We start from the raw sequence: 26,723 nt of genomic DNA on the forward strand, positions 1-26,723 counted from the left end.
TGGAGCTGGATGAACACAGCAGGCCAAGCAGCATCTCAGGAGCACAAAAGCTGACGTTTTGGGCCTAGAGATAATGGGAACTGCAGATGCTGGAGAATTCCAAGATAATAAAATGTGAGGCTGGATGAACACAGCAGGCCAAGCAGCAACTCAGGAGCACAAAAGCTGACGTTTCGGGCCTAGACCCTTCATCAGAGAGGGGGATGGGGAGAGGGAACTGGAATAAATAGGGAGAGAGGGGGAGGCGGACCGAAGATGGAGAGTAAAGAAGATAGGTGGAGAGAGTGTAGGTGGGGAGGTAGGGAGGGGATAGGTCAGTCCAGGGAAGACGGACAGGTCAAGGAGGTGGGATGAGGTTAGTAGGTAGCTGGGGGTGCGGCTTGGGGTGGGAGGAAGGGATGGGTGAGAGGAAGAACCGGTTAGGGAGGCAGAGACAGGTTGGACTGGTTTTGGGATACAGTGGGTGGGGGGGAAGAGCTGGGCTGGTTGTGTGGTGCAGTGGGGGGAGGGGACGAACTGGGCTGGTGTAGGGATGCAGTAGGAGAAGGGGAGATTTTGAAACTGGTGAAGTCCACATTGATACCATATGGCTGCAGGGTTTCCAGGCGGAATATGAGTTGCTGTTCCTGCAACCTTCGGGTGGCATCATTGTGGCACTGCAGGAGGCCCATGATGGACATGTCATCTAGAGAATGGGAGGGGGAGTGGAAATGGTTTGCGACTGGGAGGTGCAGTTGTTTGTTGCGAACCGAGCGGAGGTGTTCTGCAAAGCGGTCCCCAAGCCTCCGCTTGGTTTCCCCAATGTAGAGGAAGCCGCACCGGGTACAGTGGATGCAGTATACCACATTGGCAGATGTGCAGGTGAACCTCTGCTTAATGTGGAATGTCATCTTGGGGACTGGGATGGGGGTGAGGGAGGAGGTGTGGGGACAAGTGTAGCATTTCCTGCGGTTGCAGGGGAAGGTGCCGGGTGTGGTGAAGTTGGAGGGCAGTGTGGAGCGAACAAGGGAGTCACGGAGAGAGTGGTCTCTCCGGAAAGCTGACAGGGGTGGGGATGGAAAAATGTCTTGGGTAGTGGGGTCGGATTGTAAATGGCGGAAGTGTCGGAGGATAATGTGTTGTATCCGGAGTTTGGTAGGGTGGTGTGTGAGAACGAGGGGGATCCTCTTGGGGCGGTTGTGGCGGGGGCGGGGTGTGAGGGATGTGTTGCGGGAAATACGGGAGACGCGGTCAAGGGCGTTCTCGATCACTGTGGGGGGAAAGTTGCGGTCCTTAAAGAACTTGGACATCTGGGATGTGTGGGAGTGGAATGTCTTATCGTGGGAGCAGATGCGGCGGAGGTGGAGGAATTGGGAATAGGGGATGGAATTTTTGCAGGAGGGTGGGTGGGAGGAGGTGTATTCCAGGTAGCTGTGGGAGTCGGTGGGCTGGAAATGGACATCAGTTACAAGCTGGTTGCCTGAGATGGAGACTGAGAGGTCCAGGAAGGTGAGGGATGTGCTGGAGATGGCCCAGGTGAACTGAAGGTTGGGGTGGAAGGTGTTGGTGAAGTGGATGAACTGTTCGAGCTCCTCTGGGGAGCAAGAGGCGGCGCCGATACAGTCATCAATGTACCGGAGGAAGAGGTGGGGTTTGGGGCCTGTGTAGGTGCGGAAGAGGGACTGTTCCACGTAACCTACAAAGAGGCAGGCATAGCTGGGGCCCATGCGGGTGCCCATGGCCACCCCCTTAGTCTGTAGGAAGTGGGAGGAGTCAAAAGAGAAGTTGTTGAGTGTGAGGACGAGTTCAGCTAGGCGGATGAGAGTGTCGGTGGAGGGGGACTGGTCGGGCCTGCGGGACAGGAAGAAGCGGAGGGCCTTGAGGCCATCTCCATGTGGAATGCAGGTGTACAGGGACTGGACGTCCGTGGTGAATATGAGGTGTTGGGGGCCAGGGAATTGGAAGTCCTGGAGGAGATGGAGGGCGCGGGTGGTGTCACGGACGTAGGTGGGGAGTATCTGCTTGATATGGAAGGTCATCTAGTGGCCTGGGATAGGGGTGAGGGAGGGGGTGTGGGGGCAAGTGTAGCATTTCCTCCGGTTGCAGGAGAAGGTGCCGGGTGTGGTGGGGTTGGAGGGGAGTGTGGAGCGCACAAGGGAGTCACGGAGAGAGTGGTCTCTGCAGAAGGCAGACAAGGGTGGGGATGGAAAAATAGCTTGGGTGGTGGGGTCGGATTGTAGATGACGTAAGTGTCGGAGGATGATACGTTGTATCCGGAGGTTGGTGGGGTGGTATGTGAGAACGAGGGGGATCCTCTGGGGGCGGTTGTGGCGGGGGGCAGGGTGTGAGGGATGTGTTGCGGGAAATGCAGGAGATGCGGTCAAGGGCATTCTTGACCACTGCGGGGGAAAAGTGGCGGTCCTTGAAGAATGTGGATATCTGGGATGTGTGGGCGTGGAATGCCTCATCCTGGGAGCAGATGCGGCGGAGTTGGAGAAATTGGGATTAGGGGATGGAATTTTTGCAGGAGGGTGGGTGGGAGGAGGTGTATTCTAGGTAGGTGTGGGAGTCAGTGGGCTTGAAATGGACAGTTTCTAGCTGGTTACCTGAGATGGAGACTGAGAGGTCCAGAAAGGTGAGGGATGTGCTGGAGATGGCCCAGGTGAACTTGAGGTTGGGGTGGAAGGTGTTGGTGAAGTGGATGAACTGTTCAAGTTCCTCTGGGGAGCAAGAGGCAGCGCCGATACTGTCATCAATGTAATGGAGGAAGAGGTGGGGTTTGGGGCCTGTGTAGGTGCGGAAGGGGGACCGTTCCACGTAACCTACAAAGAGGCAGGCAGGCATAGCTTGAGCCCATGCAGGTACCCATGGCCACCCCCTTTGTAGGAAGTGGGAGGAATCGAAAGAGAAGTTGTTGAGGGTGTGGACGAGTTTGGCTAGGCGGATGAGGGTGTCGGTGGAGGGGGATTGGTTGGGCCTGCGGGACAGGAAGAAGCAGAGGGCCTTTAGGCCATCAGCACGAGGAATACAGGTGTATAGGGACTGGACGTCCATGGTGAAAATGAGGCGTTGGGGGCCAGGGAATTGGAAGTCCTGGAGGAGGTGGAGGGCGTAGGTGGTGTCACGGATGTAGGTGGGGAGTTCCTGGACCAAAGGGGAGAAAATGGAGTCCAGATAGGTGGAGATGAGTTCGGTGGGGCAGGAACATGCTGTGACAATAAGTCGACCAGGGCAGGCAGGTATGTGGATTTTGGGAAGGAGATAGAAACGGGCCGTGCGGGGTTGGGGAACAATGAGGTTGGAGGCTGTGGGTGGGAGGTCGCCTGAGGTGATGAGGTCATGGATGGTGTTGGAGATAATGGTTTGGTGCTCGGGGGTGGGGTCATGTTCAAGGGGGCAGTAGGAGGTGTTGTTGGAGAGTTGGCGTCTGGCCTCGGCGATGTAGAGGTCAGTGCACCATACTACCACTGCGCCACCCTTGTCTGCAGGTTTGGTGGTGAGGTTGGGGTTGGAGCAGAGGGCTGCCCATTCTGTGGGGGAGAGGTTGGAGTGGGTGAGACGGGTGGAGAGGATGAGGCGGTTAATGTCTAGACGGCATTTGGAGATGAAGAAGTCGAGGGAAGGTAGGAGGCCTGGGGGTGGTCTCCAGGAGGAGGACTTGTGTTGGAGGCGGGTGAAGGGGTCAGTGGAGGGAGGGTTAGGCTCCCGGTTAAAGAAGTAAGCGTGGAGGCAAAGGCGGCGGAAAAACTTTAACCTTAAATAACCTTCAACTTCCTTTGGCAGCTAAGGTTAACTAGCTGAGTCCTTGCATCTAGAAGGAATGTATAGCTGCTGTAAGCCATGTAACAGTTCTTTAGAGATCATCCATTGCCTATTTACACTGATGCCATTTCATGTTTTCCCTGAATACACCTTATCCAATTCTTGCTTCATGACTTCATAATTTCTCTCATTTAAATTCAACACCCTTGCTTCAAATTCAAAAAATGTCAAATTCTTTCACATAGTGGTCGCTTATCCTTAAAGGCTCTTTTACAAGAAGATTCTTCATTGGCCCTTTTGCATTACATGTTGCTAGATCTAAAATAATCTGCCCGCTGGTCAGCTGTTCAATTTGCTGCTATAAATTATCCCTAACTCAGTCCCAAAACACATCCTCCACAGCTTTAGTGCTCACTTGGTTTACCTGGTCTACATGTAGAATGGAGTCACCCATAATTAATTGTTTTCCTATTACACGCTTCTATCTCCTGATTAATACCATGCCCTACATTACCACTACTGTTTAGTGGTCTATAAACAACTCTTGCCAATCTCTGCACTCTCAGTTTCTAAATTCCATCCAAACCGATTCAGCACATTGGAAAAACAATCTGAGATTCTCTCTTACTGATGTAACCACCTCATTATTAGCACAGCTCCACGTCCTTTTCTTTCTAGTCTCTCCTTCCTAAACATCAAATATCCTGCATATTCAATTCCCAGTCTTGGTCACTATAGAGTCGTATAGCATGGAAACAACCTTCCGTCCAACCAGTCCATGCCAACCATGTTCCCAAACTAAACTAGTGGCCACCTGCCTGTGCCTGGCCCATATCATTCCAAATATTTCTTATTTGCATACTTGTCTAAATATCCTTCGAATGTTGTCACTACATCCATCACTTTCCCCAACAGTTCATTCCACACATGGATCATTCTCTGTAAAAAAACTTGCCTGTCATGTTGCTTTAAATTGTTCTCTTCTCATCTTAAAAATATACCCCCAGTCTTGAAATCCCCCACCCTAGGGAAAATACACCTCCCATTCACCTTATCTCTGGCCCTCACGATTTTATAAACCCCCCGTAAGTTCACCCCCTCAACCTCCTATACAGTGGAAAAAAAAGTCAGAAAATTCAAAGCTTATTCCATGCTTGGCTTGGTTTCTCCCATTCTCCCTAGCAGCTTTTCTACTTCCTGGTACCATAAAACAGAGGAGCACATGCAGGCCATTCAGCCCGTCAAGTTTTCTGTGTCATTCAATGAGATCACGGCTGACCTGACAATCCTCAACCGCACTTTCCTGCCTCTCCCTGCCCCCCCTTAACTTTGATTCCACTATTGACTTTAAAAAAAAATCAGTCTTTCTCAGCCTTGAATGCACCTAATGATCCAGCCGCTACAGCCTGCAGAAAAATTCCACAGATTCACTTCCCGCACAGAAAAAAAATCATTTTCTCTGTCTTAAACCCACGACTCCTTATCCTGAGATAGGTCCTAGACTCTTCCCCAGGGAGAACCAACCTCTCCAATTTCCCCCGTCAAGTCCCCTAATAACCTTATATATTTCAGTAACATCACCTTTCATTTTCCTATATCCAGAGAATACACTCCCAACCTACTCAGCATCTCCTCATAAGACAATCCCTTCACACCTGGATCGGCTGAGTGAACCTTCTCTGGACTGCCTCCAATGCCAGTCTAACTTTCCCTTGATAAAGAGACCAAAATTGTTCACAGTATTCCAACTGTGGACTGACTAGTGTCTTGTATCATTTTAACAAGTCTTGCCTATTTTTATACTCGATTCCCTTTGAAATGAAGGTCGGCATTCCATTTGCCTTCCCTGTTATCCGCTGAAGTTGAATGCTGGATAGTTGTGATTCATGCAAAAGAATCCCAAATTCCTCTGTGCTACAGCTTCTTCCAGCCTTTCCCTATTTAAATAATATCCAGCTATTCTATTCTTCCTGACAACGTGCATAACCTCATATTCTCAACTTCATTTCCTTTCAATTTGGTTTACTCCTCAAGTTCTCATCCCCTAACAACTTGTTGTTCAAACCCATCCCTAAAGCACTAGCAAATCTCCCTGTGGGGATTAGCCCCAGTCCTGTAACCCGTCCAGCTTGTACAGGTCCCACCTGCCCCACACCTAGCCTGAATGCCTCAGACATCTGACGCTGTCCCCACCTTCAGTTCAGTGGCCATGTATTCAATCTATCGATCTATGCCCCCTAGCCCATGGCACTGGCCATCTCCAATCCCTGAGCCTCACTCCTAGCCAAATTGTTTCAGTGCAGCTACGATATTGGCATCTACCCAACAATTGAGTATGTTGTTTGTAGACTGAACATACAGAGTAAATCTATTCCAGTCAATTAGTGCCCAGTAATCTACTCACACTTAGTAGCAAAGTAATGGAAGGGGTCGTTCAACAGTGCTGTTAAGTGACACTCAGTCAGCAACAACTGGTTCATTGATGCTCAGTTTGATATCTGCCCTGGGCTGCTCAATTCCTGACCTCATTACAGCCTTGGAGCAAACATGGACAAGAAAGCTGAACTCTGGAAGCAAAACATGAGGCCATAAGATATTCGGCAGAAATTAGGCCATTCGGCCCATTGAATCTGCTCTGCTAAAAAAAGTGTCTTCCTTTGATGTCAAGGCAGCATTTGTCTGAGTGTGGCAGTAAGGAGCCCGAGTTAAGCTGGAGTCAAAGGGATTCAGATGAAGAAGTCTCCATTGGTTGCAGTGAGACCTAGTCTCGAGGATGTCTCTGCAGGGGTTTCTCAAGGTAATGTCCTAGCCCCAACCAGCTTCTTCAATGGCCTTCCCTCCATCATAAGGTCAGAAATGGGGATGTTCGCTGATGATTGCTTAGCATTCACACCATTTGCAACTCCTCACATACCAAAGCAGTCCATTTCCCAATACGGCAAGATCTGGACAATATCCAGGTTTGGAATATTAGGTAACAATAACATTTGAACTACTTAAGTGCCATACAATGATCCATAAAACAAGTGAAAATGTAACCATTTCTCTTGATATTCAATGGCATTACCTTCACTGAATTCCCCATTTATGGAGTTTACAACTGAACAGAAATGGAACAGGGCCAACTACATAAATACAGTGGCCACAACATTTTGCAGTGGGTAGCTCACCTCCTGAATTCTCAAAGCCTGCCCACCATCAACAAGGTACAGGTCACAGGTCATAGAGTCATAGAGATTTACAGCATGGAAACAAAACTCTTCGGACCAACTCATCCACAATGACCAGATATCCTAAATTAATCTAGTCCCATTTGCCAGCATTTGGCCCATATCCCTCTAAACCCTTCCTATTCATGGACCCATCCAGATGCCTTTTAAATGTTGTAATTTTATCAGCCTCCATCACTTCCTCTGGACAGCTTGTCCCATACACACACCACCCTCTTCATGAAAATGTTGCCCCTTAGGTCTCTTTTAAGTATTTCCCTCTCACCTTAAACCTATGCCCCTCTAGTTTTGGACTCCCCTACCTCAGGGAAAAGACCTTATCTATTTACCCTATCCACGCCCCTCATGATTTTACAAACCTCTATAAAGTCACCCCTCAGGCTCTGTGCTCCAGGCAAAACAGTCCCAGCCTATTCAGCCTCTCCCTATAACTCCAACCCTAGCAAGATCCTTGTAAATCTTTTTTGAACCATTTCAAGTTTCACAACATTCATCCTATAGCAGGGAGACCAGAAGATCATACTATTCCAACAGTGGTCTAATCTATGTCCTGTACAATCACAATATGATGTCCCAACTCCTATACTCAATGTACTGACCAATAAAGTCAGGAGTGTAATGGAACACTCCCCATCTGCTTGGGTGAATGTAGCTCCATCACTGCTCAAGAAACTCAGCTCTATCGTGGACAAAACCACCTGATCTCCCTGCAAGGACATTCATCCCAATCCTGTTAAGACGTTACCTGTCCAGCTTGCACAAGCCTCACTTGACCCAGAACTAGCCTCAACGCCTCAGATATCTGATGCTGTCCCCACTATGCCGGTTCTATGGCCAGTTCTCTATCACCTTTGACATTTGGTGCCCCTGCACTAAAACAGAGAAGGTGCACTGTGTACTATCTACAAAGTGGACTGTTGTAACTCACTAAGGCACCTTCAATAGCATCTTCCAAACTGGTGACACCTATTGTCCAGAAGGACATGGAACACTACCACCTGCAAGTTCCCTACAAGCCACTCACCAGCCTGACTTGGAAATATATCACCGTTGCTTCAATGTTGCAAGGTTAAAGTCCTGGGATATCCTAACAATACTGTGGGTGCTCCTTCTCCCCAAGGACTGCAGAGGCTGAAGGTGGCACCTTCTCTGGGGCAATTAGGGAAGGACAATAAACACTGGTTTAGCCAGGAACACCGACATCCTATGAATAAAAAAAAAGCCAACACCTGAACTCTTTAATCACAACATTTATTTACTTTCAAATACAACTAAAATATCAGGATTCAAAACCAGTGCCAATCCAACTTGTGAGACAGCAGGTCTAATTCCCTCCAAGATGACAAGTAATAGATAGACACAAGAACAGGGCAGCTAGCTTCACTGAGGCTGACAGGACTGCATCATTCTTGCCTGCAAGTTCAAACAGAGGTAATATTTAGCTTGAAATTCAGCTACTGCTCTCCTCCTCACTTCCCCCACCCAGATGCTGGCTTAGGCGTGGAGCAATTGGCCACCTCCCGAGAATGAGCTAAAAATGTAAACTTGTAAGGATATGCCTGAACTAACGGTGAATTGTTATATAGAGCCTATTCAAGGAGTATTATGTCACACATACCTCTCTGCTCCTGGTGGATCTCTCCATCGTACTGTGCAGTGCTGACAGCTCGCCTCTGCTCTGGGCTCAGCTTCTCATACTGTTTGCTGGTTACAGCGAAGGCCTGGGCACTGCTGAGAGATGACAGCTGATCGGCGTTGAATACAACCTACCAGGCAAGAGACAACCAAGAAACATTTTGTGCATTACCACCAGGCGGGGTGTGGGAGGGGACCGTCAACTTGGAATCTGAATCTTACAATCATTCAGCACAGAAAGAGACCATTCAGCCCACATTACCAATGCTGGCCTTTTGGCAGATCTATTCAGGTTTTTCATTACCTATACCTACTTGTAGCTCTACTGCTCTGCACATTCTCCCCTCTCTAGAAGTCATACAACTTTCATTTGGAAATTACTAATGAATCTCCTTTCACTGCCCTTTCAGGAAGTATGTTGCAGAATGCAGCACTTTGTGTCTAGATGAAAGAATCACCTTCATCTCCTCCTCTGAATCCTTTGCACTTTACCACAGAATGCTCAGCCATTTCAGAAAACGATGAGGAATTTATTCTCTCCAAGGATTGAGAAGCTTTAGAATTCCGCACCCGAGTGCGCTGTGGAAGCTCTGTTATTGAGTGCAGTCAAGGCAGATGTTAAGAGGAATGTTGGATGTCAATAGAATTGGGTGATACACTGATAGGAAAGGAAATGACCGAGTTACTGAAAACAACAAATGCTGGCAATCCCAGTGGGTCAGGCAGCATCCATGGAGAGAAAGCAAGCTATGTTTCAAGTCTAGATGACTTTCTGTCAGAGGTCAACGACTCAGTTAGATTGGCTGTGATCGTCTGGAATAGTTCAGACACCACACTGAGTGCTCTCAACATTTTTGTTCATGTACAGTATCACTTAAAAGATGTCTTCAGTTTGTTATCACATTGTAGGATCTTGCCATGTGCTATATTGACTATTGTATTTCCCACAATGCAACAGAAATTACTCTTCAAAGGGACTGCATTGGCCATAAAGCATTTGAGATACCCTGATGTCACCAAACAAGGGGCGAAGAAACTGCAAGTCTCCCCTTTTGCTCTCCAAACACAATGCTATCTGCAAAGAAAACAAGAGTTTAGCATCTGAAAGCTTACTGCAAATTTGCTCGGGACGATGAGGGAGATGGCTGAAGGCGTGAGCCCTTCAATCTGTTGCTCCACCAGCGATGACAATGTGACATCAGGTAGTCCAGCTGTGAGAGAAAATGATCCAATGAGTTTACTCAGACACTGCATAGTATTATCCACCACACAGCCTGTGAGCTGAGAGCGAGAGCGAGCGCGAGCGAGAGAGCGAGCTTGCTGCACACCGGTAGCCATCAGAAACAGGAATAGGAATAGCCTATTCTGCCCTTTGAGCCTGCTCAGTCATTCAACAGGATTGCAGCTGATCTGACATTCTTTGCACCACTCTCCTTTCCCGGTAATCCTTAATTTCCCAAGTGATTGAGAATCTATCTTGGTCTTAAATAGACACAAGGCCTCTGTCCCCACAGCTGTGTGTGGCAGGAAGGTCCAAAGACTCTCAACCCGCAGAGAAAAAAAAATCTTGCTTATCTCAGTCTTAAATTGGTGTCCCTCTATTCTGTGACTGTGCCCTCTGATCCTAGACTCTTCCTTGAGGGGAAACATCCTCTCAGCATTTACTCTGTGAAGTCCCTTAAGAATCCTCTATGTTTTAAGAAGATCATCTCTCATTCTTTGAACTTTAGTTAATAGAGTCCAAACCTGTTTGACTTTGGCTCATAATACCATCCCTCCAGAACAGGACAATAAAACAAAGAGCTGTGGATGCTGCAACAAAAGTAGAGAGAATTTGTTGGAGGAACTTAACGGGTCTGGCAGCATCAGTGGAAGGAAAGCAGAGTTAATACTTTGAGTCCAGTGGCTGTTTATCAGAATAACTCCATACCAAGGATCATCTTGGTGAACCCTCTCCGAATTGTCACTTCTGAACTAACATTATTTTCTTAAATACAGGGACCAGAACTGCTGACATTACTCCAAATATGATCTCACTGACACCTTGTACAGATGCAGTCAGATGTCCCTACTCTTATCCTCCAACCCCCTGGAAAGAAGGGCCAACATTCCATTTGCCTTCCTGATTCCCTTGTGTACTAGCTTTCTGTGTTTTGGGAACAAGTAACCTCCCCAAGTCCCAAGTCACCAATGGGCCGCTGCAATAAAATAGTAATTTTGAAAGTAACTGAAGGGCTGGAAAGAGGATGTAGATGGCACTATAGAAATGTTTCATTTCCCCCTTCAAACCTGTCAAAATTGATACTCGCTCTTTGCAATGTCAGACTGAGAAACAGCAGGACTTGAGGCTCAACTGGCAGAAATCAGCTCAGAAAGACCCACCAACTCTCTGACAGGTCCTCCCAAAGCCAGCATCCCCATGATATATCTTGTAGGAATTTTCTCATCAAACTGTTCAGGGATGTTATTACACATAGCTCTGGTGTGGGCAGGTCTTGAACGCAGGCCTCTGGGTTCTGTGGTAGGGACACTACCACTACAGCTCAAGGGCCCTCTGTGGGATCACCGTGATGGGAATGTGTCATAGTTCAGCTCATTGCAGCCTAGCAATCCATTCATACAAATACACCATCATACGTTCAAGAGAGAGGAGTAGGCCACTCAATAAAAGCATGGCTGGCCTGATATTAACCAGAACTCTACTTTCCTGTATCTCCCTGTCAACCTTCCATCCACCTCATGGGCAATTAGGGATGAGAAGCAAATGCTGGCTTTGACAATGATATCCACATCCCACAATAGGAGAAATAGCCAAGATTCCCTTTGGGAGGTGTCTGAAATGGATAACGCACAGCTTTATCCAGTTACTCCTGCAATTTCCACTGCTCCATGCAGTATCAGGGAACCTTCACTGTGCTGCCAGGCCCCTCAATGGCCAGAATGACCAGGGCCCTTCAACAAACTCAGCCCCAGTGAGGACCTGCTTCCAATGGCAAAAGGCTCCAGGAGAAAGAAAAACACAGATAAAAGATACTAGACAAAAATCACAAGAGGAATAGAGGAGAAATTTGTTCAACGCGGAGTTGTCGTGATCTGGAATGTGCAGCAGAATCAGATTCAAGAACAACTCATGAAAAGGAATGAGACAAGTACTTGAGAGGAAATAATGAAGGGCTAAGGGGGCAAATCAACTGTCTACCACCCTCCTGCTCACCTCAATACATCCAGGGCACTCCTCTACACTGTCCCCTATCGCACTGCCAACACTGGGACAGAGTCAAGCTGCCTCGACATTGTCCGAATCAAACACACCCAGGACAGGGACAGCACAGGGTTAGATACAGAGTAAAGTTCCCTCTACACTGTCCCCTATCAAACACTCCCAGGACAGGGACAGCACAGGGTTAGATACAGAGTAAAGCTCCCTCTACACTCTCCCCCATTAAACACTCCCAGGACAGGGACAGCACAGGGTTAGATAGCGAGTATAGTTCCCTCTACACTCTCCCCCATTAAACACTCCCAGGACAGGGTTAAATAAAGAGTAACTTATGGATCATTGCCAACATGGATTTGCATCTGTCCATCTCAATTTGTGCAAGCAATGGGATAGTGATTTTGTCGGGACATGGCATTCACCAGACACATCAGTATTTCTGGTCAATTTGCTTGCTGTGCATGATTTTAGTGATTCCATTCCTAATAGGAAGATGTTGTTGAACCCATTACCTGCAATGGACCCAATTTCAGTGAAGATTTCAGCACCCCAGTTGCTGACCAGCCCAAAGGCCTGGGGCTGTGTGATGAGCCTGGCCATTGCCTCCAGCTGAGCTTCAGAGCATCTGAGCTTCAAACTCCCGAGGAATAAGACAGCCTTACTGGAAATGAAGAGAAGCAGCCTGTGAGCCAGCCAATGACAGCATCTTCCGTTTTAATTCATTCAACTTAAAATTTCACTGACATCAAACCTCTTTATTCATTTTGTTAAGAGCTATTCAATGCGAGGGGAAAGAGGAATGGTTCAAATCTCACTTTCTAGACTCCAGTGATTTATTAAATACTCCCAGGACTGGGACAGCACAGGGTTAGATACAGACTATAGCTCCCCTAAGACTGACCCCCTAAAAAAGCCCCAGGACAGGGACAGCAGGGATTAGACACTGTTTGAAGCTACCTCGATACTGTCCCTATCAAAAGCCCCAGGAGAGGAATAGTGCAGGGTCAGAGACACTGTAAAGCTCCCTCTACACTGTCCCCCAACAAACTGTTGCAGCAGGATTGGATGTTTTGCTCCCAGTGTGGTTGGTGCACAATGCTGAGTCAGTGCTTCCACTGCAGCAGTGTACTGTGTACTCCCCAAGTGCCAAGTCACCAAATGGGCATTTGGTGTCAATTCAAGTTATCTGAAGAGTTTGCGATGTTGCAGCCATCAGATGCGTCTTTAGCTGCCGTGCCCAATCCCAGCCCCAGTTTAAGGAGAAGGGGTTAATCTGTTAAACCTCCCTTTCAGCTCTCTCAGCTGAGTGACCCCTCACCTGAGAAGGTAGAGGTTCAGGAGAAAGAAGATTGAAAAGAACAAAAAAAACTTCCATCCACTGAGGAAGTTGAAGTTGAAATAATGAGTCAGAATGTCAAAGTTTCCATCTTCCCTTCTTCCTGACCTGAATTCCTCTGGATTGATCTTCTCCATCTCTGTGACTGACATCCCACAGATCAAATGTCCCAGGGCAGTGAGGGTCGTGGCCTTCAGCTCCGATACAGGCTCCCTGCTCCATCGGAGGAAGCTGCTAAATCCTGCCCTCCTCTAGAAGACACAAGGAGGTGCTTTTAACAGAACAAACATTTTGCTTTGCCCCTTGAGGGGGAACAGAAGGGAAGGAGGGGAATGTGAGTTGACTCAGAGTTGTATATAACCTCTGTCACCAAGAGACTCAGAACACTGAAGTTGGCTCCTGCAGGAGAAGGTATCAATGTTAGTTGCAGCTCAGTGGGGAGTATGTGGTGCTCAAGTCTGGCAGCTATGAATTAACGGGACATGGCCTGGAATCCAGGTATGATTCTCTCAGTGCTGTGCTAGGGATGTGCTGCTCTGCATCTCCAGTTGAGGTGCTAAACCAGGGACCCTTGAGCCCTTTCAGATGACAGGTATGATGCCACAGGTATTGTGCTGTTCTGGAAAACAGTAGGGGAATTCTCACCAACGTGCAGGCCAAAATTAATCCCTCAACCAACACCCGAGTATCTCAGCATTAAAGTTTGTGGGATCTCCCTGTGCACTACCTGGCTGTTGAGTTTCCTGTTTTACAACGGGGACTACACTTCAGCAGGTTCTCACAGCTTGTATACAATGTTCTGGCGTCAGGAAATGTCCTGTTCAAACTCTTTCTTTCCACTCCTGCTCAGAAATGACTGGACTGCGTCCAATTGCTTCTCATCGTCATGGTCAGAAAGGATCTATATCTAAACAGCAGCTTATCACCTCCCTCAGACACAGCCCAGAGCATTTCAAATCCAATTAATTAGCTTTGAAATAAAACATATGTAATCGAGGAAAATGCGACCATTAATTGAGTGCAGCAAGATCCTAAAATCAACTCGCAGCCACAAAGGAAGGCTGGATAAGCTCAGGTTGTTTTCTTTGGAGCACAGAAGGCTGAGGGGGAACCTGATAGTGGTGTGTAAGGACAGGGGGGATAGAAAGTAGCTGCTTTCCTTAGTCAAATGGTCAATAACAAGGGAGTATAATTTTAAAGTGAAAGGCAGAGGTTTAGAGGGGATTTGAGAAAAAGCATTTTCACCCAGCGGGTGGTGGGAGTCTGGAATGCGCTGCCTGGGACAGGAGTTGAAGCAAGAAACCTCAACCTTTAAAAAGTACTTCCACTCTCGGGTGGCTGTCTGTGTGGAGTTTGCGCGTTCTCCCCGTGTCTGCATGGGTTTTCTCCGGGTGCTCTAGTTTCCTCCCGCGGTCCAGGACGTGCAGGCTAGGTGAATTGGCCATGCTGAATTGCCCATGGTGTTCACAGATGTGTAGATTTGGAAAGGATTATGAGAGATAGGATTTATAATCATCTAGCAAGCAACAATTTGATTGGAGATGGTCAGCATGGATTTTTCAAGGGCAGGTCGTGTCTCACAAACCTCATTGAGTTTTTTGAGAAGCTGACCAAGCGTGTGGATGAGGGAAGGGCAGTTGAAGTGGTGTACATGGACTTCAGTAAAGCCTTTGATAAGGTTCCACGTGGTAGGCTATTGTAGAAAATACAGAGGCACGGGATTAAGGGAGATTTAGCAGTTTGGATTAGAAACTGGCTTTCTGTAAAAAGGCAACAAGTGGTGGTTGATGGAAAATATTCAGCCTGGAGTCAGGTTACTAGTGGTGTGCCTCAAGGATCTGTTTTGGGACCACTGCTGTTTGTCATTTTTATAAATGACTTGGACGCAGGCATAGGTGGATGGGTTAGTAAGTTTGCAGATGACACTAAAGTCAGTGTAGTGGACAGTATGGAAGAATGTTGCAGGTTGCAGGGAGACTTGGATAAACTGCAGAATTGGGCCGAAAGTTGGCAAATGGAGTTTAATACGGATAAATGTGAGGTGATTCACTTTGGGAGGAATAACAGGAAGGCAGAATACCGGGTCAATGGAAAGATTCTTGGTAGTGTGGATGTGCAGAGGGATCTTGGTGTCCATGTACATAGACCCCTGAAAGTTGCCACCCGGGTTGATAGTGCTGTTAAGAAGGCTTACGGTGTTTTAGGTTTTATTGGTAGAGGGATTGGGTTCCAGAGCCGTGATGTCATGCTGCAACTGTACAAAACGCTAGTGCGGCCTCATTTGGAATATTGCATGCAGTTCTGGTCGCCCCATTACAGGAAGGATGTGGAAGCATTGGAAAAGGTGCAGAGGAGATTTACCAGGATGTTGCCTGGTCTGGAGCGCAGGCCCTATGAAGAAAAGCTGAGGGACTTGGGTCTGTTCTCATTGGAGAGAAGGAGGCTAAGAGGGGATTTAATAGAGACATACGAGGTGATCAGAGGATTAGATGGGTGGACAGTGAGAGTCTTTTTCCGAGGATGATGACTTTAGCTTGTACAAGGGGGCATAGCTGCAAATTGAGGGGTGATAGATTCAAGACAGATGTCAGAGGCAGGTTCTTTACTCAGAATGGTAAGGGCGTGGAGCACCCTGTCTGCCAATATAGTTAACTCAGCCACATTAGGGGCATTTAAACAGTCCCTGGATAAGCATATGGATAATGATGGGATAGTGTAGGGGGAGGGGCTTAGATTAGTTCACAGGTCGGCGCAACATCAAGGGCCGAAGCGCCTGTTCTGCGCTGTATTGTTCTATGTTCTATGTTCTATGATCGCTTGAAATGGCAAAACATTCAAAACTATGGGCCATGTGCCAGATATAGAATTTTTTTTTGGCTAGTGCAGACTCAATGGGCTGAAGGGCCTCGTCTTGATGGTTCTATGAATGCTGAACAATGATTTCTTTGTGATGTCGGTTGGGAGAGAGAATTTTGGTCTGGATTCCTGGAGTATCTCCAAGTCTTTAATGCTCATTTGCACAGACTGATAGGGCCTCAGTGTAATACCTCATCCTGATCACAATGACTACTGACAATTCAGCACTCACACAGTGCAGCTTCTCAAGTCCTGGTTTAATACCTTGATCAACTGAAACACGAGAGTACTGTCTGCTGAGCCAGGTTGATAGATACACTGGCTAGTCCCTCAGAGACTTGGAACATTAAACAGAGACAGTAACTCCAAAACAAAGCAAAGCTGCATTTGTACAGAGATAGTAGGAACTGCAGACGGTGGAGAATCTGAGGTAACAAGGTGCAGGTCCGGATGAACACAGCAGGCCAAGCAGCATCAGAGGAGCAGGAAAGCTGATGTTTCAAGCCTAGACCCTTTTTCAGAAAATTCCGAAACGTCAGCTTTCCTGCTCCTCTGATGCTGCTTGGCCTGCTGTGTTCATCCAGACCTACATCTTGTTATTTCTGCATTTGCATGGAGCTCTTTGTGACCTTCAGTCATTCCAAATGTTTCACAGTCAATCAACTGCTTTTGAAAGTAGAGTCACGATTTCAAAATGCAGCAACTGATTTACACATAGCAAGCTAACTGGCAATGGGAAATGGCTACACGGTCTGTTCTTTATTTGTATTGTCTGAGGGTTAGTTATTTGTCAGGACAGCAGAGGCAACCCTCCTGCTCCTCTTCAAAGTAGCGCCAGTGGGATATTTTAATGCACACGGCAATGGCAGACAGTTTGACCTCTGACAGTACAGACCTAGGCAGAGTTTCCTTCAGGTCACCTTCTGCTCACAGTGAAGGCTCCTCCTGTAACAGAGTCAGTCAGTGCAGATGTCTGCTGCTTTGCTAATCTCACAGATGCCTCAGGTCTCAGGTTCAATCATCAATCTTTATTAACTCAGTGATCTTCCTCAGGGCAATGAGACTTTGCAGCAAGTACTTCCCATACCCCAGGGTAGGAACAAAAATATGTTAGTCAAGCTTGCCACTCCCAGCCGCTGTCCAGAGACTGTCGTCTTGGAAATCATGGTCTCTTTGGTTCTTTGGGCATCCTGGGCTTTGTTAATAGGGACATTGACTAGAAGTGCAGAGACTCTTGTTAGACTTCAGCTGGGTACAGCGTTCAGCAATGGCCACCACGTTAAAGGAAAGATCGTGAACACATTAAAGCGACAGCAGAACAGGTTTACAAATGTGGTTCCAGGAATGAGAAACTTCAGTAATGACGATGGATCAGAGAGACTGAGGCTGTTCTTCTTGGAGAGAAGTTAATGAGGAAATCTGTTAGAACTCATTAAAATCATGAAGGGGCTGGATAGAATAGTGAGGGAGAAGCTATTTAAAAAGGATCAAGAATGGAGAGGGTGCAGATTTAAAGTGATTTGCAAAAGTTGGGACATAAGAAAATACATTTTCGCACAGTGGGTGATTCGTGTCTGAAAGGTACAGCCTGGGAAGTGTGGTGACAGCAGGTTCAGTTGAGGCACCTGAGAGATGGTTATCAAAATCAAAACAGAATACAAAATAGTGCCAAGCTGTGAACCTCACTTGAAGGGTAGGTACAGACACAGCAGGCTGAACGGCCTCCTTCTGCTACAACCTTCAGCAGTGGGAAAAGTTAAAAGGCTGGAGGACAATTAGAGAGAAGGTGAAAGAGAAGGTTAATTTTACCTGTTTTTTACTCCATTCACCCACCTCCCCCAGGAAGGTCAGAACCGTCAAGTCTGAGAGATCGAAGTTCTGAAAATCTCGCTCACTGAGCTGGGTTACTGCACGGCCCATCTGCAGGACCTGCCATGGTTTCATTAGTCTTGCAGAGCCATACAACTAGGGGACAGAGAAAACAGGCAATTTAACTTCTGAGTGGTCACTAATGTCACTTCACCTAACAAAGGGGCCATGTTTCGAAACCTTGTGATTTCAAATAAGTCTATTAGGTTTATAACCTGGTGGCGTGCGACTTCTGACTTTGCTAACCTTACAGCAACAGCGCTAGCTCCACATCAAAATCCCAGAACTAACCAAGTTAGCTCATATTAAATACACATGTGAACAGTAGACCATTCAGCCTATAGAGTCCGTTTTGTCACCAGTTAGATCTCAGCTGATCTAGAATTGATTCCTGATCCACTGACACTTCAGCTACAACAGCTATTTTTTTGGTCATTGTGGGAGGGAGAGCTAGACAGAATTTAAGATTTCTCTCCCACTTTCTATGAGGAAGGGTTTCCCAATGATAACACTGGATGGCCTGGTTTGAACGTCAATATTCTGGCCCCTCTTACCATGCGATATGCCTGCCCAAGGAAACAGCTTCACTCTCTATCCACTTTGTCAATTCCTTTAATAACTTAAACACCTCCATTGGTCCCGTATGCCTTCACCTCCAATACTCAACGAGGTCTGTGTAACTCACTCTCGGGCGTTAACCCTTGATCTTCCTGTTGAGTGTTCACCGCATGCCTTCGAAGGCCAGTCTATCGCTGAGCGAGGTGAGCTGAATCTTGCCAGAGCTGGAGGGTCACTTCTACTGGTTTCTGTGCCCATAGCCTCCTCATGCAGCACAAGGAAGGAAGCAGCTGGCAATTTGTTTCTGTCACAGTTTGTAGTCAATGGAGCTGCCCCTAGCTGGGTAACACTGGCCTTTCCGGACTGTTATAATGTTCACCCATTATCTTCTGTTCGATCTCTGTTTTGTTGATGCTATTTCGGGTTTGTGTTGCACTGGAAATCCATTAGGCCCCAGTTAATGAAAGCTGATGACTGCTGCTTCTTAAAATAAAATTGCTCAGTACTTTCGGAACATGTGAGTAAACATTCCTCCCCTTTAAGGCCCCTTGACAAAAAAAAATCAGGGAATGTCTGCCTGATAAATTGGGCCTCTCCTTTAAAGGAAAAGAGAAGAGTTTCTCTGGAAATGCTCCTGTCCAGACATTCCTTAGGATCACTGTCGCCAGTTTATCATCAGGAATCACCGGGTAATGGATTCAAATTGGACTTCCTGTCATTTTGAAAAGTCAATATTTGCGCTTTTGGTTTCAAGGAATTGGACAAGTTGCACGAACAGTGAAATCTCTCAATCTCACCGTCACCGCCACAGCCTGACCCCCTGTCCAACACAGGCCCAGTACGTGAGTTCTGACAACGATGGCAGCTTGAGGGAGTGCAAGAGCTGGCAGCTTTGCCACAGTCTTATCAAAAGATGGAGCAAGTTAATGGCCTAACGCTGCTCCTGCCTCTGTAAGTCATTGCTCGGTTCTAGGAGGAGTAGGCCATTCAGCCCTTCACCAGTGCCATGCCATCGTGGCTCATCGCAGCTCGGCCTCAACTCCACTTTCACTGCTCCACTGTCCACAACCCTCTGGCCCATTACTAATTAAAAATCTGTCCCCGCCTTAAGTTTACTCAATGCCCCGGCATCCACCGCACTATCAGGGAGTGAACACCAAGATTCATGACCCTTTGAGAGAAGTAATTTCTCCTCATGTGTTTTGAATCTACCACCCCTTATCCTAAAACTATACTCTCTTTTTCTACATTGCACTAAGTGAGGAAACACCCTCCCTACTTTGTCAATCCCCTTTAGTATCGTATAGGCCTCAATTACATTTCATCTCATTTTTATAAACTCCAACAAGTATAGGCCTAAACTGCTCAATCTCTCCTCATAAAACAAGTCTTTCATCTCTGGAATTAATCCAATGACCTTTCCGTGAACTGCCCCCAATACAATTACAGCCTCTGTCAAGAAAGGGCATATCCCTAACTCCGCCCCCCCCCGCCCGCTCTGTAATCTTTGGCACATTGACCTTGATTGCAATTTCCATTCTCGCATTCACTACAAAGGTTCTTCACACTCTTGCCCTTCGAAACTCAGTCCCCCCACCGAGTGCCACAATGAAGGGGAGATATTGGTTTATTGGCAAGGTAATTGGAGCAATAATCCAAGAGATCCAGGCTAACACTCCCAGGTCACAGGGTTAAATCCCACCATTGCAACCGGTAGAATTTTCATTCAAATAAACACTCAAGTAAGTTATTTTTTATTTGCAGTGTGAGGGGCATGCAGATGGGAAGACAGCAATGTTCATACCACAATCAAATAAACATTATCTTATTTTTGATTATTCAGAGGGCACCCAGAAAGTGGAGATAAGGTTGCAATCAGATTGGCCAAAGGATCACCAAAGATCCTCAAACAGCACCTTCCAAACCCACAGACATTTCCATCTGGATGGACAAGGGCAGCTGACACATGGGACCACCATCCTCTGCAAGTTCCCCTCAAATCCACTCACCATCCTGGCTCGGAAATCTATCATCGTTCTTTTGCTGTCACTAAGTCAAAATTCTGGAATTCCCTCCCTAAGAGCATTCTGGGTGCACCAATAGCACGTGGACTGCAGCGGTCCAAGAAGGTAGCTCATCCCTATATTCTGGATGTGAGTTTGCTCGCTGAGCTGGAAGGTTAGTTTTCAGACGTTTCATCACCATGGTGACAAAAACGTCTGAAAACTAACCTTCCAGCTCAGCGAGCAAACTCACATCCAGAAACTCAACCTGAGCTACAAATCTTCTCAAAACTCGCTCATCCCTATATTCTCAAGGGCACTGGGGATGGATAATAAATGCTGATAAAGCCAGTGACACCCACATCCCACAATCGAACAAATTAGAAAAGCCACAAGTTCATTGAATGGGAGTAGCAGTGGCTCAAGGGGTTGCATGGGCGGCTCCTGCTGCTCAGTCCCTGATCTGATCTGATCTGCTGCTAGATGCTGTGGTCTCTCCACTCACCTGCTTGGTCCTTGTGAGCAGGACTTTCAGATGCTCTGCTGACAGATCCTGGTCATTGGCGAGAATTTCCAAACAGTCGGCAAATTCATTGTCAGCCATACCAGCGAGCTGGCTGCTACTCCAAGCCATGGGAAACGTGGCTCTGATGTCGATGCAGATTGGGATGCCCTCTACAATGGGGAGCACAGGGAATATCAGCTTTTCGTTTCTCAAGATTTCCTAGGCAGTACCTTGAGAACCACCAGAAGGACAAGGGGAGATATATAGGAGCGCCACCCGCTGCAACTTCCGCTCCAAGTCACACACCACCCTGACGTGGAAATATATCGCTGCGGCTGAATCAAAATCCTGTACTCCCCACCCTAACAGCATTGCAGGAGCACCTGTTCTGGCAAGTTCAAGAAAGTGGCCTGCCACAACTTTTTCGGAGTAATAAACGCTAGTCCTGCTAACAATGCCCAAACCAAGAGAGAGTGTAAAAATATTATATGAAGCAATGTTATTAGATGCTGCCGCTGTGCTGCTGAGGTACAAGGGGAAGCCTCACGCTGAGGCAAAATCCAGTTGCACTGAGTCTCTCAGTGACTCTCCCGACTAGACCTGGCAGTGACGGCTGCTGGGCAGTTTGACTACACTGGGGGCCCTGCAAACTGAAACCGCACCCTGTTTCCCTTTAACACCACACTCGCCTTTGAACAATTTCCACTGAAAACAACTCGGAGTGGCCAGCTCAGCTTTCCCTCCTTTTCTATTCCATAGACTGTATCAAATTTAAAGTACGGGCCCCGTGCCCATCTCAGGGATGGGGGTTGGGGTGAGGGGCAGCGCTCCCATCTCCAGGGGGAGGACAGGCACCACAGCCATCTCCAGGCCCTGGCGGTGGTGGTGGTGGGCGTGGGGGAGAACAGGCATTATGCCTATCTCAGCTATGGGGCTGCACAGTGTTTGCCTCTTTACCTTTTCGCCTCTTTGTGATGCTCTTTATGGCTGTGGTCACTAAGCTGAGCCTCTTGCTGAGGAGTGTTGTGTGCGCAGACTCTCTCTGTTGCTCCTGGCAGACCCTGCCAATGTCACTCGCTCCCCATCGGCCCTCACTGCGGAGAACCAGCTCCACCACCTCCGCTGTCGGCAGGTCCTGTTGGAAAAGAGAGAGAATTGTCAGGAATAGCTTTTTGTTCCATTCAATCACTGAGCGTTGGCAGCACCCAGAGGGCAGTTAAGAGTTGCTGTGGGTGTGGAGTCACATGTAGGCCAGATTAGATAAGGTTTCTTTCCCGAAGGATATTAAGGAACCAGATCAGTGTTTCCCTCGGCAATCAACAATTAGAGTATTAATTCTAGATTTTTATAAAATTCAAATTCTGCCACCTGCCACAGCAGGATTCGAAGCTGGGCCCCCCAGAACATTACCCAGGTCTCTGGATAATACTCTAGTATTAATAACACTAGGCCATCAATGCCCCATAAAATTCCAGTCCTTCTGAAGTGAAAACTAGTTAATATGGAAAGCTCAAGTTTAAAATAAGAACGTGGACACCTCCAGAGGATTTCCCAAAGCTCTTCACCAACAATGAAACATTTTTGAGGTGCAACCACTCTTATCAAGTTGAAAATGTAGCAAGCAGTCTGCGCAGAGCAAGATCCCAACATCCACAACGTGATCAAATAATCTGTTTTGTTGGCAACATTTCAAGAGAATAGATATTGGTCAGGTCACGGGGGAAAATTCTTCTTTCTAAATAGTGGCCATGTGATTTCATGTGTTCACTTCATCTGAAAGAGCGCACCTCTGTCAGTGCAGTGCGCCCTGCACTGGGAGTTTCAGTCTGAATATTGAACTCAGATCTCTGGAATGGGGAATTGAACCTACAAACTAATGACTCAGTGAGAGCACCAACACAAAAGGGAGGAGCGATTTGGGTAGTGGGAGGAAGTTACAATCAGAGGGAAGTAGTCACATGCAGGGTGGCTGCTGATGGATATCAAATCAGGACTGGAAATATCTTCTAGGGCATAGAGACAAACTGTGGTCCCATCAAACCAAGGACCAGCCAAATTCAACATGGATCACATTAAAAATAAACAAACAAACCCTCTGATCAACTGAGCCACTGAGAGGGGTTTTAATCTTATCTCCTAAAATAGCATCAACTTGACACAGAATCCTGTCTTTATTCTAATAAATCACCCTTTCACAGTAGTAATTATCAAACAACACTTAACACTGAGCCATGTGCAGATAACCAAGTGTTTTGAAAGTAGGTAAACTTTAAAAAGTATCTTAAAGGAGATTAGAAAGAGACAGAGAGAGAGCAAGACAGACGCACAACCTGCCTTCACAGCAGTCTAAAAGACTTCTCCCTATATTGTTCACACCCACAAGCTGTTCAGCTGCCCAGGAATCAAAGAGTAGTTACCAGGCTGATAGCATCCAGAGTTGGCCACAAATGCGCAATGAACAGTTTTTAAAAATTGCCTGCAAGATGGCAGTGTTGAATTGCCGTCTTGAACCATTTCAAACCATGCAGGTTAGGTACAGCCACAGTGCTGTTGGAGACATGTTAACTCAGCCAGCTATAGGGTCATAGAGCTGTACAGCACAGAAACAGACCCTTCTGCCCAACTCGTCCATGCTGACCAAATATCCGAAATTAATCTATTCTCATTTGCCGGCAATTGGCCCACATCCCTCTGAAGTCTTCCTATTCATGTACCCATCCAGATGCAACTGTGCCCAATCTCCACCACTTCCTCTGGTAGTCCATCCATTTAGGAACCATCCTCTGCATGAAAAAGTTTCCCCTTAGACCCCTTTTATATCTTTTCCCTCTCACCTGTCTAATTGGATGGCGGCTTTGCAATGCAGAGGGACACTGGCAGTGTGGGTTCAATTCCTGCATTGCCTGAGGCATGGTGACCAAAGCCTTAACCTCACCACCAGTCTTCACATTCTCTTTCTAACAAGCAAGCACCCAATTGACTTCCGGGGCTCAGGAGATTTTCATGGAGGAGAGAATCCAGGATTCTGACCCAGCAACACAGGAGGAACAGTGACATATTTCCAAGTAAGGATGGTGAGTAGCTTAGAGGAGAAGTTTGCAAGGGGTGGCGTTCCTACGTGTCTGCTGCCCTTGTCCTTCTAGATTGTAGTGGTCATGAAAGGTGCTGTCACAGGAGCCTTGGTGAGATACTGCAGTGAGTTGTGTAGCTGGGAAGTGTAGTGGTAATGAGACTGGATTAATAATCCAGGCTGATGTTCTGGGTTGAGGTGGGTTCAAACCTGACCAGAGCAGGTGGTGAAATTCAAAGTTAAAAGCTAGACTGATGGGAACCACATAACCATCACTGAGGGTCATAGGAACCGAGCTGGTTCACTCAGGCTCTCTCCTACCATCAGGGAAGGAAATCCTTTACCTGGTCTGGCTACATGTGACTCCAGGCCCATAGCAATGTGAATAACTCTGAACTGCCCTGTGGGCAATTAAGGATGAGCAATAAATGCTGCTATTGCCCTGATACCCATATCCCATGAATGATTCTTTTTTACAAAGATGGTACAAAGGCTGCCAGCATGTGTGGTGGTGAGGGAGTAAATGTTTTGTATTGGACATTTGTATTGGATCAAATGTATTGGATACATTTACTGAAAGAGCTGGAATGCGGCTTAAAATCAAACCATTCTTATCTATCCTATCACAGGGAGGCAGGCTTGGTGATCTCTACCTTTGGTAGTTTGTGAATATCATCAGGCGAAAGGATGAAGACAAGTCTATCCACGGCCTCCAGCTGCTGCACAGTCCAGCCAGATGCAGTCCTACTAACAAAACACAATAATATCAGGGGCTGGGTTCAAATCTTTCCATGGTTTTATCTCTTCCCATCTCAGTTACCTCTTCTAGCCCCTAAACCCTTCCCCATCTGTGTAATCTCATCCAGCCTCTAACCCCCATCGTCATCTCTAACCTCCTACAAATCGTACACCATTCCTCATCTGTGTCATCTCATCCAGCCTCTAACCCCCATCGTCATCTCTAACCTCCTAGAAATCGTACACCATTCCTCATCTGTGTCATCTCATCCAGCCTCTAACCCCCATCATCATTTCTAACCTCCTACAAATCGTACACCGTTCTTCATCTGTGTCATCTCATCCAGCCCCTACACCCCTCCATCTGGAACCTACATCTACCCTTAAATCCCAACCTATTTCTATTGTCCTCCACCCTGACACCGCTCTCTATCACTGTAGCCTCCTAGCTCTACAACCCTCCTTAGAGCACTCCGCCATTTCCAGCATTTTGCCACCCTCCAACTTTAAAAGCTCTACCTTTGGTGGCCATGCCTTCAGCTGTCTAAGCTCCTGGCCTGAGAATCCTCTCCTAAAACCTCTCCCCATCCATCCCTCTTTCCTTCATTTGTTTACTCGCTGTAAAATCCCATTGACTAAGCTTCAGGTCACTTGTCCTAATGTTGTGACATGTTTCTCAGTCAGTTGAGAACCCAGTCCTCTGAAGCTGACAGGAATGGCTGAGGGTGCAAAAGGTGCTATGTGAATGTACGTTGTTGAAGTATCAGCCTCAGAAATGGATTTGAAATCTGAAACCAAGAGGCTCTTTGGACTCGAGAGCCAGTCACAGGCTTTAGCAGCTGTAAACCCTGCTCTCGCTGACTGTTTGTGTTTCAATTCCATTTTCCCGTTTCACCTACCCCAGCACTTCACTCCTGGTCAACATCCAACCAAATGCATTCTTATTTTCCTCAGGGACACAGTAACTTTTGACCTCATCCAGGCGCAGCACCAGCTCTCGGGGGTTGATTTGTTTGATCAATGTTTCATCAATAAATGTGACGAGGGGGCCCATGCTGTCCAGAGCGTCTCCTGAAATTTCATCATTCGGCCCAATTCCCTGTCAATGAGCGAACTGACATTTTAATCAAAGATACAAATACCCAGCAGCATAAACTGATACCAGAATGAGAAACACCCACTCGTCCCTAAGTCTACCCCCACCCCACCATCATGGACTCTACCCACCCACTTAATCACCACACGCTCTACCCCCACCACCATCACTGACACTACTACAAGGCGCTGAGAGGGGGCCAAAGTGGAACGAAGAACAGCAAAAGGAATCAACAACGTTCCCGGGAGGAAGGAGATGAGAGAAACATACCAGAAGCTGCAGGGCCTTGCCTGCCAGGAAGCTGCGTTTTTGTGGCGGCAGGGTTAGCAGGTGGGTGGTATGTCTTGTCACATGATCCAGGATGGTTCGCATGGAGTCATTCAGAAAACTGGTGAAGAATTTCATGCTGAAACCACAGAGAGGGGCGGGGGGGTGCATAGAGAAAGAGGTGGGGGGCATATACATAAGTACATGAGGGGAGGGGGGAAGGGGGGAACGGGACGTGGCGGGGGGGCGGGAGGGGGACGTGGGCGGGGAGGGGGAGAGGGAGGGAGACGGGGGCGGAGGGGAGAGGCAGGGAGGGAGACCGGGGTGGGTGGAGGGAGGGAGACGGGGTGGGGGGGGTGTGGAGGGGAGGGAGGGAGACCCGGGGGGGGGCGGGGAGAGGGAGAGCGGGATGGAGACGGGGTGGAGGGAGAGGGAGACGGGGGGGGGTGGTGGAGAGGGAGACGGGGGGGGGTGGTGGAGACGGGGTGAGGAACGGGGGTGAGAGACGGGGTGACGGGGGGTGAGGGAGACGGGGGTGAGGAGACGGGGGGAGACGGTGAGGGAGACGGGGGGCGGGAGGGAGGGAGACGGGGGCGAGGAGG

The 26,723-nt window shown here is 47.7% G+C and overlaps 1 protein-coding gene across 1 annotated transcript in view; it reads right to left on the bottom strand.

Moving 5' to 3' along the window:
- Positions 1-8,256: 8,256 nt before the first annotated feature.
- The window catches only part of LOC125446756 (stereocilin), a 59,802-nt gene continuing 41,335 nt past the window's right edge, over positions 8,257-26,723 (bottom strand). Inside the window, exons 17-27 of the mRNA XM_048520528.2 lie at positions 26,125-26,260; positions 25,658-25,857; positions 24,674-24,764; positions 21,908-22,085; positions 20,951-21,120; positions 17,825-17,980; positions 13,268-13,410; positions 12,336-12,484; positions 9,720-9,817; positions 8,590-8,737; positions 8,257-8,384 (exon numbers count right to left, since the gene is read on the bottom strand). Of these exons, the coding sequence (XP_048376485.2) occupies positions 8,296-8,384; positions 8,590-8,737; positions 9,720-9,817; positions 12,336-12,484; positions 13,268-13,410; positions 17,825-17,980; positions 20,951-21,120; positions 21,908-22,085; positions 24,674-24,764; positions 25,658-25,857; positions 26,125-26,260 (1,558 nt within the window). The 3' untranslated portion in view covers positions 8,257-8,295. The remainder of the gene's footprint in view (positions 8,385-8,589; positions 8,738-9,719; positions 9,818-12,335; positions 12,485-13,267; positions 13,411-17,824; positions 17,981-20,950; positions 21,121-21,907; positions 22,086-24,673; positions 24,765-25,657; positions 25,858-26,124; positions 26,261-26,723) is intronic.

The sequence above is a fragment of the Stegostoma tigrinum genome, chromosome 36, assembly GCF_030684315.1.
Source record: "Stegostoma tigrinum isolate sSteTig4 chromosome 36, sSteTig4.hap1, whole genome shotgun sequence".
Classification (NCBI taxonomy): Eukaryota; Metazoa; Chordata; class Chondrichthyes; order Orectolobiformes; family Stegostomatidae; genus Stegostoma; species Stegostoma tigrinum.